The 19,550-nt window shown below is 49.6% G+C and overlaps 1 protein-coding gene across 1 annotated transcript in view; it reads left to right on the top strand.

The window, feature by feature from the left end:
* The window catches only part of GALNT17 (polypeptide N-acetylgalactosaminyltransferase 17), a 505,081-nt gene that overhangs the window by 374,688 nt on the left and 110,843 nt on the right, over nt 1-19,550 (top strand). Inside the window, exon 6 of the mRNA XM_008257969.3 lies at nt 4,794-4,911. Within this exon, the coding sequence (XP_008256191.1) occupies nt 4,794-4,911 (118 nt within the window). The remainder of the gene's footprint in view (nt 1-4,793; nt 4,912-19,550) is intronic.

Genomic DNA, 19,550 nt, shown 5'->3' with positions numbered 1-19,550 from the left:
GGGGGTTGGGCCTTATCTATCTCAGGGTGGTGGGCTAAGAGTTCAGAGGGGAATGGGGTAGTTGGAGGTGAGTTTCTCCATACAGGTTTTTCAGGTTTCTCGTGGGCTTTCAAACCTGGAAAAGAATGCAGGGAGTAGGGTGGGGAACAATACAGGGTCTCTTGAAAGAAGGCAGGGGTAAGGGGTGAAAATCCGATTTTATCTCCTGTCAGGCAAGATCCTTGTGATGGCACAAGCAACTGAAGATAGTGATCGGAGAGCTGAGTGCTTGCAGTTAGAGTTCTTGGTTTTATTTATTTATTTATTTATTGACAAGCAGAGTGGACAGTGAGAGAGAGAGACAGAGAGAAAGGTCTTCCTTTGACGTTGGTTCACCCTCCAATGGCCGCCGCGGCCGGAGCACTGCAGCCGGCACACCGCGCTGATCCGATGGCAGGAGCCAGGTGCTTCTCCTGTCTCCCATGGGGTGCAGGGCCCAAGGACTTGGGCCATCCTCCACTGCACTCCCTGGTCACAGCAGAGAGCTGGCCTGGAAGAGGGGCAACCGGGACAGAATCCGGCGCCGCGACAGGGAGTAGAACCCGGTGTGCCGGCGCCGCAAGGCGGAGGATTAACCTATTGAGCCGCGGCGCCGGCCTCTTGGTTTTATTTTAACTGAGGTTGATTTTCTCATATTTTCTCTTTTTTTTTTGCCATAATGCTTTGTTTTTCTAAAGACATTTGTTTCAAGGGCAGACAAGATGTGGGTTGATGATGGATGGGGTCTCTTGGAGGGCATTTCTGGAAAACGAAGTGCGAGGCCTAACTTGGCACACATTTCCACGGACAATGCCTAGGCCGAGAAGGAGCAGCAGCCAGGCCGGGGAAGGCACAGGTTGCTGGCTGGAGTGGAAGCGAGAGGGCAGGGGTGCCAGCAAGGAGGTGCACTTAGCTCAGAGAATACGAATCCATGGCAGGGTTGGGGGGGTGGTGAAATCTAGAACACAGATGGGCCTTTGTCATCTGTGCAGGGGGTGGCTTGGCACAGAGCTAGCTCTCCTGTCCCAGTGGGAATTCCTGGGGCACCAGCCCCCTCCTCACTCTCTCTGTCTTCCTTAGCTCATCATTCTCTGTCTCAGCTGGCACTATTGTGTGTGTGTGTAGGTTGCTTGTATTTTCTGTAACGGCAACAATGAATGTGATTATTTTTAATTTCTGTTCTTCTCCTCTGTAATAGAGCTATTAGACTTTGGCAGGTCCCTTAATACGATGATCATTTTTGAATGATCTCAAATGGAAACGTTTGCACGAATGGTGGCGAGCGCAGTGGAGTTTGATAAAGGAGGCTGTAGGCTCACGTGCTCACATCTCATCGGCGCCAAAGTGCCATCAGCTGTGGCTCGCACGGCTGGGCAGGTGCTGGGGACGCCTTGGAACCCATGTGGGGCCACACTGCCTCTGTTCCAAAGGGAAGCCACCTCCTGAGACCTCCTCCTGCGGACAGTTCTCACCTCTCCTTTCTTTTTCTTTCTTTTTTTTTTTTTTTTAATAAAGATGTATTTATTTGAAAGACAAAGTTACAGAGAGAGAAAGAGAGAGAGAGCTTCCATCTGCTAGTTCACTCCCTAAATGGCCACAACAGCTGAGGCTGGGCCAAGCTGAAGTCCTGAGCCAGGAACTCCAGCTGGGTCTCCCCTATGGGTGCAGGGACCCAAGCACTTGGGCCGTCTTCCACTGCCTTCCCAGGCGCATTAGCAGGGAGCAGCATTGGAAGCCAGGCAGCTGGGACTGGAACTGTCACTCTGATACGGGGCGCAGGTGTCACTGCACCTCCACGCCGGCCGGCCACAGTCTCTTCTCTCTTTTCCCCGGTCACTGTCAGGTTCTTCCTGGCACTGTGGAGCCTGACCTTTAGGGTCACAACAGCGATAATCATTCCTTCGACGTCTCTGATACTGCAGAGCATCCGTACTCTTGGGCTTCTGACAGCCCATGCAGGATGCAGGCAGAGGCGTGGCTTGCCACCAGTGGCCTCTCGTGACCTCCTCGTGCCAGCTGCCAGTCCTGGCCTGGCCTGGCTTTAATGAGGAAGTCCTCCGAAGGGGTCCTTGCAATTCTATGGTGAGCATTCCCAGGACTTCTGATATGGATGCTGGCTGGAGGTGCTATGCGGAGCTGTGCCTGGCAGGGCACAGATTGGGGGCGGAGGGCAAGTCAGCTGGTGAGGGCTTCTCTTCTCCCCACCCACAACTGGAAAACAGCACCCGGACACAACTGAGTTGTGTTAAAATCAGACCGCTTGACACGGAAAGATGTCATTTGAAGGGCACGTTGAGGGGGCCTGGGAAGGAGGGAGCAGCCTGTCTTCTCCCCTTGGCAGAGACAGGGAGCAGCTGGGGATCCTTGCCTCCCCTCCTCCCTTCCCTCCTCCCGGCCTCGTCCCTGTCTCACCCTCTCCTTCCTGTCTCTAGCTCTTCCTCCTCCTCTCCCTCCTCCAGCCCCAGCTGCCTCCCGCTGGGTCCCTGAGACATCATTCATTCATTTATTCAGCAGTATTTAGCAAGCGCCTGCTGCTCTGTGTCATGCAAGCCACCAGCTCCTGGGAATACAACAAGCAATTACAGGGATGACTTCTCTGCTCTCAAGGAGGGACTTGACGCAGCGAGCGAGAAGCCGCCCCAGGATGGTTCTGCTGGCACGAACTCCGATCCCCTGGGTCCCAGCTCTGTGCATCCAACACCCTGATCCTGAGTGGGAAGCAGGAATCTGTATTTCCATTTTGGGGGGCAGAGCAGGGACAGAGAGAGAGAGAGAGACAGAGACAGAGACCTCTTATCTCCTAGTTCATTCCCCAAATGTCCTCAATAGCCAGGCCTGGGTTAGGCCCAAGCCCCAAACTGGGAACTCACTCACATCTCCCATGTGGGTGACAGGGACTCAACTACTTGGGCCATCACCTGCTGCCTTCCCCTCCTTCCTCCCATGCACTCTTATCAGGGAGCTGGATTGCGGAGCAGAGTTGAACCCAGGTACTTGAATGTCCTAAGCGGTGTCTCACTGCTGTGCCATACTCCTGCCCTGGAATCTGCAGGATCTAAGGAGCTACCAGCATGATACTGATGCAAGTGGATGCTGGATCCGTCTCTGGGGAACCCTGGGAGTTTTTGGTGCTTGATATTCCCTGTTCTGCTTGCCTTGGAGGGATTAGAAAGCAGAGTCTGGGAACAGAGTCTTAATCACACATGCTTGTCACCATTGGATGTCTTCATGCCCCAGGCACAGGCTTTGTGGAGGGTGTTCTGCCTTAGCAGCATCTCTTGTTGTGCTTACAATTACTCTAAAAAGCAGAGTTAGCACCAGGCCCTCCCCCGCTGCCCAGTCCTCTCTCTCTCTCTCTCTCTCTCTCTGCAAACTCCACTGAACCCTGGAGTGTTGCTCTCTGCCCCAAGCAGGAGTATGACTAATGTGCTTCCGTAGCTTGGGCAGACGCTGGCTTAGCTCTCCAGGAATGAATCTTCCTGTCTTTGGCCCCTTCTGGCTGTGTGATGCAGCTCTGAAGTTACTCTGGAGCCCAAGTAGGAGGAGGGAACAGCGTATGTCATCGTCTCCAGCTCCCAGGACTCAAAACCAAATCTAACACCATCCAAGTCAACAAAGACTGACCCATCAAGATGCAAGCTCCCATCATGGGGCTTTGGGCTGTGCTGACATGAGGCACTGTGTGAAAAGTGCTTTGCTCAATAAATGATTATAATAACAACAACAACAACAATAATAATATTCTATTCACTCTTAGTCACTTGACCGAAGTATGTCTTGTATTCCTGTATCTTCTCCAGTACCAACAAAATTCATAGTAGCTACTGAGAAAATATTTGCTGAATTTTTCACAGTGATTCCTACACCTTAAAAATCTAGAAACAGGAAGAAGGGCACAGTAAATGGTTTGTTGATACTCCACTGTAGCGCGTGCTGTAATACAACAGGTAGTAAAGTCTCTCTAGCATCCAGCATGAGCGGTGCACGCTCCCATGTAGCACACAGAATGACAATGAACTTGGTGGATTAATGCGGCATTTCCATCCATCCCTGCATGTCCACCCACGTGTCATGTTGCTCCCCTTGGCTTTTGTCTCTGATTGTCATGGAGTCACCTTGTACCCTGAGCCGACCCAAGAAGAAGCCATTAAGGGTATCAGTTTACACAGAGGTAAAACACAGACTTGGCGTCTTCTCCTGTCTCCCGCCCAGCCCCACTCTCCATGGGTGGGGGTGGGGGTGGGGGGTGAGTGATCCTTTTGCGGATCCTTTTGCCTCTGAGTCTCCCCGTGCAGTAGCAAAGCACCCTGATCCCCTTCTCCCTTTATCGTGTCAAGACTGAGCCTTTGTTTCTGTTATTCCCCCTGCTGGCTTCCCTTCATGCTGAATCTCTTCTCTCTGGGGTATGCAACGGATGCATCTTATTTCCCACCTCTGCACTTCTTTGAGACTGCCGTGGACCCCTATCCTGTCCCTCAGCTGCCACCAGAGTGCAGTGAGGGTCACCTCCCACGTGTACAGACCCTAGCAACGCCTGAGACCAGTCCTCATCAGGCAATCTACAAAGAGGCTCATCCCTTGGCATTTCTGGGACCCCAGTGGTTTTCTTTTGCAGCTAAAAGGTAGCCTCCTAGAGAGGGGGCCGTGGGGCTGAGGGCCTGCAGGGAAGTAACCTGAGCTGCTAAAGCAGAATCCAGTGCCTGTGACCGTGGCGCCTGCAAAAGAGCTTCTGGGGTTTCAGGTACCACAGCTCAACTTCTTCCTCTCTCCCACAGGACACCTGCCATGATTGGCTGCTCGTTCGTGGTCAACAGGAAGTTCTTCGGGGAGATCGGTCTCCTGGATCCTGGGATGGATGTGTACGGAGGAGAGAACATTGAACTTGGCATCAAGGTGTGTGGCATGGCAGCCCTGCCTCTTGGCTTATTCGTGTTAGTGCACAGAGCTGCGTGGTCATCCGTAGGGTGTATTTAAGGCTTTTTAAAGCAGATGAGTGGCAGATTCCTCTGCTCCTCCACCAGTCCTGGGAGGGCGTCCCAGCAGGGCTGTCACTCATCCTATAAGGGGGAACCTGGGCCTTTTGCTCTGTGAAGACTGGCACTTGTGTTTCTCGCCTGGGTGGCCTACTCGGCACGTGAGCCGGAGAGCCCGGTTCCTACTCACATCCAGTTTTTGTTCTGGCCTTAAACTTTTCCTGAAGTAAGTGACCTCCTGAAATTAATATTTCTATCCTGCACATTTTAATGGTTCATCGACATCAGAGAATCCTGTGGAGCCAGACTTCGGGGGAAGTACCATGTTCCGGGGGTGGGGGGGCTCACCATTTTCCCATACATGCTTTGGGCAGGTGGTTGATGGGATGGGGGAGCCAGGGAGAGCAGAGGGGCTGATAGGGGGGCCCCCACCCAAGTCAGCTATGGATTCTGATTAAGATTTTTATTCCAAAAAAAAAAAAGTATTCCATTGTAAACAAACAAAAGTTGGAAACCACTGGTGCATTGCAACGTCTTCATCAGAGGGTGATCAGTGTTAACCCAGCAAAAGAGACAGAGGACTCCTTTACCACGTGGTGACACAGATTCTCTGCTAGACCACATTTTAGTGAGGGTCTCTTCCAGTCCGCTCATCGGCACTTTTCCTTAAGAGATCCAGTCTGTAAGAACCCAGCTAAGCCAGTTGAGCAAGGAACCACGCCCCCGTGATACCTCCTCATCTCCCTCTCCCAGGTAATATCTGGCCACCCGGGCCTGTCTTCAGCAAGAATCCCTAGAACCAGAGTCCTGGCCAGCGCCGCGGCTCACTAGGCTAATCCTCCACCTGCTGCGCCAGCACCCCGTCTTCTAGTCCCGGTCGGGGCGCCAGTTCTGTCCCAGTTGCTCCTCTTTCAATCTAGCTCTCTGCTGTAGCCCAGGAGGGCAGTGGAGGATGGTCCAAGTCCTTGGGCCCTGCACCTACATGGGAGACCAGGAGGAAGCACCTGGCTTCTGGCTTTGGCTCGGCGCAGCGCTGGCCGTAGCAGCCATTTGGGCCGTGAATCAACGGAAGGAAGACCTTTCTCTCTGTCTGTCTGTCTCTCTCTCTGTCTAACTCTGCCTGTCAAAAAAAAAAAAAAAAAAAAGAACCAGAGTCCTCCTTACCGTTCATGCTTCCTCTTAGTCTTTCCATCTGCCACCCCCTACCCTGTTCCATGACTGCATTCCACTTGTCCATGCCTTATTCCAACTGTAATGCAGTCTGTCTCCTTCACTGTGAAACCCCGCCATAGCCATGATCCCTATACCTACTGCTGTAGTCTCAACACACCCGTCACGATGGCCCTGAGCGAAGTCTGCCTCTTTGTGCTTAACAAGTGTCAATGAAGTCTTTGCTGCAGCCCCGGTGACCACTTAGCAGTGAACTTGCTTCTCCTGTCTGGCGCATCTTCCATGCCTGTGAAGATGCTGGGAGGTGACCCGGCTGCATGCAATCTCTGGTCCAGGACTAGTGCATACTTGAGCCCCTGGGAAGCAGCCTTGTTGGAAACAGCTGGGGACAGAATGGACAGTAAGGGTTCAAGTTCAATGCTGTTCTATTGCAGTCTCATTTTTATTCTGCTCAGGCAGGTCCCCGGTATCAAACCCCTACTCCCTATGGATTGCATCTGCTGTGTCTAATTTACGTTTATCACTAACTTTCCAATACTTTTAAGGCACTTGTTTGGCCCGCATCTACTCTTTTTTTAAATTTTTTTTCTGTTTTGAAAAGATTTGTTATTTTATTTTATTTTTCCCCAGAAACCTTTTATGTAAGGTATACACACTTCATGCATTGCCCCTTCTACTCTTGATGTCTCTGTGGGAATGAAATGAATGTCCTGGCATTAGGGATCTCCCCTGGGTCCTAAAATCCCTCCCTCTCAGATTCCTGCTTTCCACAGTGGAAATCGCATAGGACTTCTCCCACAAGCTAAGCAATCGCAAAGCCTCAGACCTTAGCTGATGTGTTTGTCACCCGTGAGTTTTTAACTGAATTGAAGGGCTGGGCCTGTGCATCTGTGTCCTGCAAATATGTGCATTTCAGCCCCAATCCCATCTTCCCATTGCTCCTTGTGCTTTCCTCCTTGTTTTTTTTTTTTTTTTTTTTTTTTTTTTTTTTTTTGTTTCCCCTTAGCACTCATCAGGTTTAATAGACCATAGAATTCATTTGGCTTGTGTGTGTGAGTGTGTGTGTGAGTGTGTGTGTGTGAGAATGTGAGTGTGTGTGTGTGCGTGTGTGTGCACGCGTGAGTGTGTGAGTCTGTGTGTGTGTGTGTGTGTGGTGTGAGTGTGCGTGCATGTGTGTGAGTGTGTGTGCGTGTGTGTGTGAGAGTATGTGAGTGTGTGTGCATGTGTGTGCGTATGTGAATGTGTGTGTATGTGAGTGTGTGTGAGTGTGTGTGTGCATGTGTGAGTGTGTCTGAGTGTGTGTGAGTGTGTGTGTGTGCATTATTTTTCTTTCCTTTTCCCTCACTAGATCACAAGCTCTCTAGGACACAGATTTGTCTTTCATTCAGCTTTGCCTGCCAGCTGCGTGTGGTCCAGGGCTCAGTCGGAATTTATTAGGTGAGGGGTGGGTGTGGTGGCGCAGTAGGCTGATCCACTGCTTGGAGTCCAGCCCAACCCCCTGCTAGTGATTTTCCGTCTACCATGCCCCACCCTGCTCCCTGACTGCAAATCCCACTTTCCTGTGTGCTGTTCAGGGTTGACCTAACTCTTTGGAAGGCAGAAGAAGATGGCCTAATGACTGGGGTCCCTGCCACCCCTGTGAGAGATCCGGATTGAGCTCCAGGCTCCTGGCCGACCTGAGTGTGCAGACATTTGGGAGGTGAACCAGCAGATGGACAATCTCTCTCTCTCTCTCTCTCATCTTTCATATCAATAAATGTTCTTTTTTTAATAAAAAGAATTTGCTGGATGAAGGATTGAATAAGTGCACTGGAATACTAACATGAGTAGGGGCAGTGAAGTGGGGGACAAGTCAGATTGGGGTGGCTCAATGGCTTAATGAGAGGAGAAAATAATACAAAATCCACCTGATTTGTTCCAAGTGCTTACCTGAGAGAGGAAGGAGCTGAAGGGGGTCCTGCTTAGGGACTATGGAGCTTTTGTTGCTTTTAATGTTGTTTTTAAGACAAGAGGGGCCGGTGCCGCGGCTCACTAGGCTAATCCTCCACCTGTGGCGCCGGCACACCGGGTTCTAGTCCCAGTCGGGGTGCCGGATTCTGTCCCGGTTGCCCCTCTTCCAGGCCAGCTCTCTGCTGTGGCCCAGGAGTGCAGTGGAGAATGGCCCAAGTGCTTGGGCCCTGCACCCCATGGGAGACCAGGAGAAGCACCTGGCTCCTGCCATCGGATCAGCATGGTGTGCTGGCCGCAGCGGCCATTGGAGGGTGAACCAATGGCAAAGGAAGACCTTTTTCTCTGTCTCTCTCTCTCACTGTCTAACTCTGCCTGCCTGCCAAAAAAAAAAAAAAAAAAAAAAAAGACAAGAGGGATTTGAGTATCTCTATAGGGGGCGAGAAGGCAGGCACCCCTTCAGGGTGAGACAGCACCTTGACAGGAGAGGGTGACGGAGCGGGCACTGTCCCTGCAGGGGGGGGGGGTAGTGCAGGTGGGGAGATTAGTGGGGCAGGAGGGCGCCCTTCAGGTTTGTCCCTGCCAGTTGTGCTCTGGGGACAACAGAGATGGTGACAACAGAACTCATCATTCAGACCCACGGGGAAAAGATACTCATCTCTCCCACACTCACAAAGGCCTTTGCTTTCATGGTTTACTTGTTGATTTATTTTTATTTGTTTACTTGAGAGAGAGAGAGAGAGAGAGAGAAATCTTTGCTCTGGTTCACACCACATTCCCCCTGCCCCAGTGCCCACAGTAGCAGAGGTGGACCAAGCTGAAGTCAGGAGCCAGGATCTGACTCTGGCCTGCCGTGTGGATGGCAGGGACCCATTGCCATTGAACTTCAGCTGCTGCTTCCCCACGAAAGCTGGAATCAGAAGAGGAGCCGGGATTGAAACCCAGGTGCCGTTCATTATGGGATGCAAGCATCCGAAGAGGCCTCTTGCTGCTGCATCAAACATCCACCCCATAGATGTGTATTTTAGCAGCTCTGCTAGCTATCCTGGACATAGACAAATTGCATTTGTTTAAGGTGCACAACAGGATGCTTCGATAGACATTTATATGGTGCAATGGCCACCACCGCCATCGAGCTGAGTAACACATCCACCACCTTTATATCATTTCCATGGGGTGAGATGAGAAGGTTTCATTTAAGACCTGCCTTCTTGAGGCCAGCACTGTGCCACAGCAGGTTAAGCCTCTGCCTTCAGCGCCAGCATCGCATATGAGTGCCGGTTCAAGTCCTGGCTGCTCCACTTCCAAGCCAGCTCTCTGCTATGGCCTGGGAAAGCAGTGGAAGATGGCCCAAGTCCTTGGGCTCCTGTACCTGCATGGGAGACCTGGAAGAAGCTCCTGGCTCCTGGCTTCAGATTGGCCCAGCTCCAGCCCTTGCAGCCATTTGGGAAGTGAATGAGCGGATGGAAGAGACTTCTTTCTCTGTCTCCACCTCCCCCCATAGCTCTGTCTCTCAAATAAATAAATCTTTTTTAAAAAAAATTGTCCTCTTAGCAGATTACAAATATATAACGTTGTGAACCTTCACTGCCATGCTACAAAGGAGAGCTCCTTTGCTTTGCAGGGACTTGGCCAGAAAGGTCAGAGCAAGGGACGCAACAGCTTGGTGGTGATGGTGGAAACTGCAGGCAAGACCACCCTGCAGGAGGGAGGGGTCCCACGTTCTCATCCTGCAGCCAAGGCCCCTGGGCCACCAGCCAGAATCGCGCCCTGCGTCTGGGTTAATGGACGGGCTGAGTGCGAACAGCAGAGTGGACTTCACCTTCAGGCAATGGCTCCCTGACTGTCTTCCCTGTGCCAGCTCAGCTCACAGCTGCTCCGTGCCTGTCTTGATTAGGGTGTTGGATGGACTTGGAAGTGGAGTAGCAGCGACTCGAACCAGTGCCCCTATAGGATGCTGGCACTGCAGGCGGCAGCTTTACCTGCTACGCCACAGTGCCGGCCCCAATAAGTGCATTCTTAAGAAGTCTTTTCCCACCGACTGGAAAAAAAAATAGCTTTCTGTAAATGTATGTATATACACATGCAAGGGGATGTCTAAAAATGTGTGGAAAGTGGGATTAAAAGACAAGCTCAATTTGGTGCAAAAAAAATATTGAAATCCATGCATGGTTTTCTCATAATACACATTTTCCATGAATTTTTTGGTCACTACTCATATATAATTTTTCTGTAATGTACACCTATACATTTACATACACAAATTTACCTATAAGAAGTGACACAAAATCTTCATGCTTTAAGGGAAAAATTTCAATATGAGAACGTATCTTTTTTTTTTTCATGAAAACTCTAGGTCCATCTTGCATCTTGCCATCTATTTTCTGAATTTTTTTTGGTGACTTTCTAATTCTGACTTCAACAAGTAAAGAAGTGACATGGGATTAGAGGAGGATGGAATGGTTTCCTGAGCTTTAGGGGACAAATAGCAGAGTTGACTCCGGAGCCGTAGCTTGGATGGAAAGTGCTTGCCTCTGACCAAAACGATCGATACCATAAAGGGAAAAAGTGCTTTCCAAGGTGGAAGAAATAAGTGAGATTAGAAGTGGGAAGCTTTCTTCTGCTACTGAGTAATATTAATCAGAAACTGTTAACAAGACAGATGATGGTAGCGTGTCTAAATGCTAACAGAAAAGAAAATCCTCCAAGGAGAGGGAGCAGAGAGATAACTTTGAAGTGATGTAGAATCGGATGGCTTTAGATTTCTCCAGCAGATCACTGGGCTGGGAAAGAAATAGGTGTTATTGTCTTCTGTTGCATGAAAGGGTAGCACCCAAGCCTGCTGAGACCCGTCAGGCAGCTATTCTTTTCTTTTCTTTTTTATTTATTTTTTTTTTTTTGTGACAGGTAGAGTTAAACAATGAGAGAGCAACAGAGAGAAAGGTCTTCCTTTGCCGTTGGTTCACCCCCCAAATGGCTGCTACAGCCGGCGCACACCGATCCGAAGCCAGGAGCCAGGTGCTTCTCCTGGTCTCCCATGGGGTGCAGGGCCCAAGCACTTGGGCCATCCTCCACTGCACTCCCTGGCCATAGCAGAGAGCTGGCCTGGAAGAGGAGCAACCGGGACAGAATTCGGCGCCCCGACCGGGACTAGAACCTGGTGTGCCGGCTCCGCAGGCAGAGGATTAGCCTAGTGAGCCACGGCACCGGCCCAGGCAGCTATTCTTAAAGGGAGTCAGTAGGTGAAGCCTCCACCTGCAACACCTGCATTCCATGTGGGCGCCAGTTCGAGTCCCGGCTGCTCCACTTCCAGTCCAGCTCCCTGTTTATGGCCTGGGAAAGCAGTAGAAGATGGCCCAAGTCCTTGGGCCCCTGCACCCACGTGGAGACCCGGAAGAAGCTCTTAGCTCCTGAATTCAGATCAGCCCACCCTCCTTGTGGCCTTTTAGATGGAAGATGGAAGACCTCTCTCTGTGTCTCCCTCTCTCTGTCTATAACTCTACCTCTCAAATAAATAAATAAAATGTTTTCTTTAAAAAAAGGAAGTGGGGGCCGGCGCCGTGGCTCACTAGGCTAATCCTCCACCTTGTGGTGCCAGCACACCGGGTTCTAGTCCCGGTCGGGGCGCCGGTCTGTTGATTTATCTGAAAGGCAGAGTGACAGAGGAGATAGAGAGATGGAGAAAGAGACCTTCTGTCACCTGGTTTACTCCCCAAATGGTCACACAGCTGTGTCTGGGCTACACTGATGCCAGAAGCCAGCAGCTCTATCCAGACCTCCCCTGTCACTTGCAGAGGCCCAAGTACTTGAGCCATCTTTTGTATAATTGATCGGCTGCTTTCCCAGGAGCATTTGGAGAGAACTGGATCCAAAGAGGAGCAGCCGGGACTCGAACCAGCGTTCTGATATGGGATGCTGATGAATGCCAGTTCCCAGAACTTAGTTTTCAAAAACATTTATAGCATGCATGCCTCTATTCTCTATGCCAGTGTCAAGCAAGTGCAGGCACTTCCAAGTTTCTGATCCAGTTCGACCTGCTGGCTTGTTCGGGACCTCCCTGGAGGAGAGGGTGAGTCTGCACCAGCTCCTGTCGGGAGCCATGGCAGATGAGCCACCTCCCTGTGCGGATTTCCGTGCAGCGACCCCGTTCCTTGCAGCTTTCACTGCTACACAACAGACTCGACCTCTCTGCTGAGTGGTGCTTTGCTCTACGGGGAAAGAGCAGGAGGAAGTTACCTTAAACAGAGCACCTGTATTAGGCAGCAGGGCCACGTGCCATTCTTACATTTTTGTTTATTTAGTTAGAGAGTGGGAGAGAGAGACAGGAGGCTGGCATTGTGGAACATTGGGTTAAGCTGTTGCCTGCAATGCTGACGACCCATATTGGGACACTGGTTCAATGCCTGGCTGCTCCACTTCCAATTGTGCTCCCTGCTAATGCACCTGGGAAGACAAGCATAGGATGGCTAAAGTGCTTGGGCCTCTTGCCACGTATGTGGGAGACCCAGATGGACTTCTGGGCTTGCTGGCTTCAGCCTGGCCCAGCCCTGGCTATGGGGGCCTTTTAGGAAGAAAAGCAATGAGTGGAAGCTCTCTTTCTCGCTCTCTGTCCCTCTGTATCACTCTGCCTTTCAAATAAATAAATAAATCTTAAAAAAAAAAAAAAAAAGAACAAAGAGAGGGAGAGATCCAACTCACTGATTCATTCTCAAATGCCCACCATGGCTGGGGCCGGGCCAGGCTGAAGCCAAGTGCGGAGAATACAGTCTAGGCAGTGAGGACCCAGGTGCTTGAGCCGTCACTGCTGCCTTAGCAAGAAACTGAAGTCAGGAGCTGCAGACAGCACGCAAACCCAGATGCTCCAGTATGAGATTCAGGCGCCCCAGATGAACACCTTAACCGCTAGGCCAGATGCCCGGCCCACTGCCATCTTTATTAAAATGCACCTCCAGGCCGGCGCCGCGGCTCACTAGGCTAATCCTCCGCCTAGTGGCGCCGGCACACCGGGTTCTAGTCCCGGTCGGGGTGCCGGATTCTGTCCCGGTTGCCCCTCTTCCAGGCCAGCTCTCTGCTGTGGCCAGGGAGTGCAGTGGAGGATGGCCCAAGTGCTTGGGCCCTGCACCCCATGGGAGACCAGGAAAAGCACCTGGCTCCTGGCTCCTGCCATCGGATCAGCGCTGTGCGCCGGCCGCGGCGGCCATTGGAGGGTGAACCAACGGCAAAGGAAGACCTTTCTCTCTGTCTCTCTCTCTCACTGTCCACTCTGCCTGTCAAAAAAAAAAAAATGCACCTCCATTTTCTTAAAGAAGAGCTGCAGGATAATGCAAGGGGACTTCAAAGACTCATGCAAAAGTGGAATTGAAAGAAAAGCTTCTTTTGGTGAAAAATGTTTTGGAACCTCACGCACAGTTTTGTCGTAATACGCATTTCCATGAGCTTTTTGAAATCCAAGGTGTGTAGGTTTGGATTGGAAAACCTGTTTGCACCCAATGAACTCACCTTTGAAGCTCCCTTTTTCCATGAACTTTTTGAAGTATCTTTGCATGTACAAAGCTGAAACGCACATGCATGTAGAAGGAGCTTCCAAGGGGTTTGTGGGAAGTGGAATTAAAAGATAAGTTTATCTGATTCAAAAAATCTTGAAATCTATCCATATTTTGTATAATGCACATTTTCCATGAGCTCTTTGAAGTCTCCTGGGTACATACACACATACACACACTCACACACATACATACACACACCAACACATACCACACCAGAGACCTTCCAGGGTCTGGTGGTGTGGCACAGCAGGTTCAGCCTCTGCCACTTACGATGCCAGCTGCCTGTATCAGAGTGCCAGTTCAACTCTCAGATGTCCCACTTTTGATCCAGCTCTCTGCTCATGAACCTTGGAAAGCAGCTGAAGATGGACCACGTGCCTGGGCGCCAGCCACCCACAGGGCAGACCGGGATGGAGTTACAGGCTCCCACAGCTGCAGTGGCCATTTGGGGAGTGGACCCGTGGATGGAAGAGATTGTCTGTCTGTCTGTCTGTGTCTGTGTCTGTGTCTCTCTCTCTCCCTCCCCTCTCTCCCTCCTTCTCTCTGTCTTTCAAATAAGTAAATAAATAAATATTTGAGAGAGAGAGAGAGAGAAAGAAGCAGAGGATGCCAAGGATAGGGTACTTGTTGCCTGAAACGTAGCTTTCTTTTTTTTTTCTTTTTTCTTTTTTTTTTTTTTTTGACAGGCAGAGTGGACAGTGAGATAGAGAGACAGAGAGAAAGGTCTTCCTTTGCTGTTGGTTCACCCTCCAATGGCCGCCGCGGCCGGCGCACCGCGCTGATCCGATGGCAGGAGCTAAGTGCTTTTCCTGGTCTCCCATGGGGTGCAGGGCCCAAGCACTTGGGCCATCCTCCACTGCACTCCCTGGCCACAGCAGAGAGCTGGCCTGGAAGAGGGGCAACCGGGACAGAATCCGGCGCCCCGACAGGGAGTAGAACCCGGTGTGCCGGCGCCGCAAGGCGGAGGATTAGCCTAGTGAGCCACGGTGCTGGCCAAATTGTTGGGTTTTGTAGCCTCAGTAGATGAAGGGTTTAGATGATTTTGTCTCCTACTTTTTTTTTTTTTTGCCTTGTGAAACAAATTGGGAAATGAAGAATCCAGTCATTATATTTTATGTTAATTTATTTTACTTTAATTCAACATTTTATTATGGAGAATTTGAAACACAGAGAAAAATAGAGTAGTATACTTATTCCAAATTTACTAATTCAGCTTTAACAAATATCAACATTTTGCTGTGCTTTTCTGAGTTACTGCTTCTTGGCTTTTTAAAAGCAGATCCCCAGACATCATATCATTCCACCTATAAATACTTCAAACGGCGTTGCCGGCGTACAAAGACTTTTTAAAACATATGGCCAGCATAACATTTCACTTAGCAAAATTCAATATCCAGTCCAGTGTTTTCTCAAAACTACATTTCAGGTGCTTGGGCCCCTGCACCCGCATGGGAGACCCGGAGGAACCTCCTGGCTCCTGGCTTCAGATCGGCCCAACTCCAGCCATTGCAGCCAATTGAGGAGAGGACCAGGAGATGGAAGACCTCTCTCTCTCTCTCTCTCTCTCTCTCTCTGCCTCTCCTCTCTCTGTGTAACTCTGACGTTGAAATAAATAAATAAACCTTTAAAAAAAAAAAAAGCTGGAATTGGAAGCAGAGTCAGGACTTGAACCCAGGCATCCCAATGTGGAATTCGGGCTTCTGATCAGTTTATTAATTCTAAGCCCACACATTGCATTTGGTTGATTGCTCTCTGCAGTATATTTTAATTTATAGCATTTCCTCTTCACCTTTATTGTTTCCATGTTATTTATTTGTTGAATAAACCAAGTCATTTGTCCTATAAAATGATGCACAGTCTGGGTTTGGCACATTGATTGCTGCTGATGTCTTTCACCAATTCCTCTGATTCCATTTTCTCTAAGCTGTAATTAGATCTAGAAGTTTGAACCATCCTCTCTTCCTCTCTTTCCTTCTTCCTGTTCGGCAAGAATCCATTCGATATTGCTGGAAACTTCCTAAACATCACATCACACCAGGACATGTGTAATGTCTGGTTGCCTCACTTTTAGTGAAGTTAAGGTTCAACTCTGGGTTCAGGTGTTGTCAGCCTGATTGATCCATTACAAAGCTCCCCATCAACCTCTCACCTAATTAATGGTTTTAACAGTCGCCGAAGATCATTGCCTACATCCATTATTTCATTAGAGGCTACGCAATGGTGAGCTTTAGATTCTACATCCATTCTGCATTTACAAGCTGTGACCCTCCCATTAAAAGCAGAATTCCCCCCTCAATTATTTGGATGCTCTGAATTTCAGGTCAGACAAAGCAGGATACGAGCCTGAGTCGTTCTTTTTATTTCAACGTCTTTAAAATAATGAGTTGGTGGTCTATCAGCCTTCAGAGTTGACTAATTAGATTTGCTCTCCTCTAGTAGTGTTATGGGCTAATGCTTTTTTTTTTAAAAAAATGTCTTTTTTATGTGTGTGAAGATATTACTTATTGATTCCTTCCCCATTGTATATGGGGTTTTATTAACCTATAACTTAAGAGAATCATCACAGATTATCAATCTTCAGTCTGATTAGTTTATTTTTTATTTATTTATTTATTGACAGGCAGAGTGGACCGTGAGAGAGAGAGAGAGACAGAGAGAAAGGTCTTCCTGCCGTTGGTTCACCCTCCAATGGCCGCTGCGGCCGGCGCACTGCACTGATCCGAAGCCAGGAGCCAGGTGCTTCTCCGGGTCTCCCATGGGTGCAGGGCCCAAGCACTTGGGGCATCCTCCACTGCCTTCCCGGGCCACAGCAGAGAGCTGGCCTGGAAGAGGGGCAACCGGGACAGAATCCAGTGCCCCGACCGGACTAGAACCCGGTGTGCCGGCACCGCAGGCGGAGGATTAGCCTAGTGAGCCACGGTGCCGGCCTTCAATCTGATTAGTTTTAAGTTCTATACACTCTTACAGTCACCTCCCAAAACACGATGTTGACAATTTCAGCAGTAAAGTCTTTTGTCCTTTTCCCGTTAGTTCCCACTCCATGCCCACCCCATCTCCCATCCCATGCAACCGTTTTCTATCTGTTTTCTATCATTGTAGATCAGTTATTCATTTTCTAGAATTTCACACCAGTGGCATCATCCTCTCTTGTAGACTCCATTGCATCCAGCTCCTTTCAGCTGCAGTACTGTTGAGATTCTTCTGGGCTGTGGTTGTCTGCAGCGCCGACTCATTCCTTCTACTTGTTGAGGAGTATTGCATTGTGGGAATTTATGAACACTGACTTCCTCGTTTCCTGATGAGGGATACTGGATTGCTTACAGTTTGCAGCTGTGTGTGCACTCATGTAGAAGTCCTTTTCCAACACGTGAACATTATTTCTTATTTATTTTCATTTTATTTGAAAGGCATAGGGATGGACAGACAGAGAAAGACTTAACCATCTGCTGGTTTACTCCTCAAATGCCCACAATGGCCAGACTGGACCAGGCTGGACCTAGGAGCCACAAATTCAATCTGGTCTTCCAGGTGGATGGCCAGGACCCAAGTACTTGAGCCATCAGCTGCTACCACCAAGCATGTTATTAGCAGGAAGCTGGAGTCAGAAGTGGAGTCGGGCCAGCGCCATGGCTCACTAGGCTAATCCTCCGCCTGTGGTGCCGGCACTCCGGGTTCTAGTACCGGTCGGGGCACCGGATTCTGTCCTGGTTTCTCCTCTTCCAGGCCAGCTCTCTGCTGTGGCCAGGGAGTGCAGTGGAGGATGGCCCAAATGCTTGGGCCCTGCACCCCATGGGAGACCAGGAGAAGCACCTGGCTCCTGGCTTCGGATCAGCGCAGTGTGCCGGCCGTGGCATGCCAGCCGCGGCAGCCATTGGAGGGTGAACCAATGGCAAAGGAAGACCTTTCTCTCTGTCTCTCTCTCTCTCACTGTCCACTCTGCCTGTCAAAAAAAAAAAAAAAAAAAAGAAAAGAAAAGAAAAGAAAATAAAGAAATGGAGTCGGGGATTGAACCCAGGCTGTCAGTTATGGGATGTTGGTGCCACGGGTGGCATCCTCACTGCCCCTGAACATATATTTTGGTTTCTTGCAGGCAAATGCCTAGGAATTAAATACTTGGGATGTATGTGAGTTACATGTTTTAATTTTGTGAAACTGTCAACCGGGTTTCCAAAGTGTATCATTTTCTACTCCCAAAAGCATTGTGCAAGAGTTTCTAGTTGTTCCACTGTTATTGATTTTAACAAATGTAGTAGATGGTAGGTTTGAAGTGAGGCCTCGGTGTGATTTTAGTTGGCGTTTACTCAATGGTGATGATAGCGATAGAGATGAACCAGTGATGGACAAATTGTATATCTTCTCTCACCCATTTTCATCACGGCGTTGTTTGATGTTGACTTGTAGGCCTTCATGATTCTGGATACAATTCCTTTTTCAGATATTTATACTGTGAATATTTTTCTCTGGTCTGTAGTCTGTCTACTTTCTTATGTGCGTTTCTCTAATGGATTTATGAGACTGTCTTTCTTCACATGCAACTCTCTGCTCCATTAAAGGTGCTGAGTACAACATAAGAGAATATCTCAAGGTAGGCAGTACCATTTTTGGACTGGATACAAGAAACTACTAATAATGAAAGTTTAAAAATGATAAATTGGATTTAATTTAACTTAAAACTTAAGCTCAAGAAAACAAATGGACAGGGCAGGAATTTGGTGCAGTGGTGAAGGTAACCATGGGTGCCTGTGTCTCCGATCAGTGCATGAGTCGGAGAGTCCTGACTCCATTCCCAGTTCCAGCTTCCTGTTGGTGTGCGCCCTGGGAGGCAGGAGTGATGTCTTGGGCCCCTTGCCACTGATATGCAAGATCCAGGTTGAGTTCCCGGCTCCTGGCATTGCCCTAACCCAGGCTATTGTGGGCATCTGGGGGGTGAGCCAGAAGATGGGAAACATTCTCTCTCTCTCTCCTTCCCTCCATCCCTCCCATCTCTCTCTCTGTCTCTCCCATCTCTCTCTCTCTTGCCCTCCCATCTCTCTCTATGTCTCTCTCTCTCTCTCTCTCTCGCCCTCCCATCTCTCTCTATGTCTCTCTCTCTCTCTCCCCATCTCTCTCTCCCTCCCTCCCATCTCTCTCTATGTCTCTCTTTCTCTCTCTCCCCATCTCTCTCTCCCTCCCTCCCATCTCTCTATGTCTCTCTCCCCATCTCTATCTCTCTCGCCCTCCCATCTCTCTCTCTGTCTCTCTCTCTTTCTCTCTCTCTCCCCATCTCTCTCTATGTCTCTCTTTCTCTCTCTCTCCCCATCTCTCTCTCCCTCCCTCCCATCTCTCTCTATGTCTTTCTCTCCCCATCTCTCTCTATTTCTCTCTCTCGCCCTCCCATCTCTCTCTATGTCTCTCTCTTTCTCTCTACCCATCTCTCTCTCCCTCCCTCCCTCCCATCTCTCTCTATGTCTCTCTCTCCCCCATCTCTCTCTCTCTCTCTCTCACCCTCCCTCTCTCTCTCTCTCTCTCTCTCAAATAAACTGACTTTCAAACAAATAAGTAAGGCACATGCTGGGAAAAATACTCACAGTGCTTATTTCTTATCAAGATTATACATAATAACACACTTAATAAGCAGAAAGCAGCTGTAGAAGCTATGGTGATTCTATGCCTTTAAGCATCCCTGAAGATTAAGGTCTGGAGTCTCCGAGGCAGGCAGATAGGATAAAATCAATTAGATTTGTAAGCTGGAGACCATGCCTTCTGTGTGATCCCATGCCCTTACTTGATGTATACCCACCTGCCAATCAGACTATGTAACCACCCCCCCACTTTGGGAGTAAGTAAAAGGCTTGGAACACGGTGGGCCCTCTCCTTTTTGCACTGCACCTTCGGGGCACGTGGCCTGTTGGCCTGC

Source organism: Oryctolagus cuniculus, chromosome 19 (assembly GCF_964237555.1).
Source record: "Oryctolagus cuniculus chromosome 19, mOryCun1.1, whole genome shotgun sequence".
Classification (NCBI taxonomy): domain Eukaryota; kingdom Metazoa; phylum Chordata; class Mammalia; order Lagomorpha; family Leporidae; genus Oryctolagus; species Oryctolagus cuniculus.
Note: the sequence above shows the minus strand (reverse complement) of the source record. Positions and strands in the feature narration are given on the sequence as shown.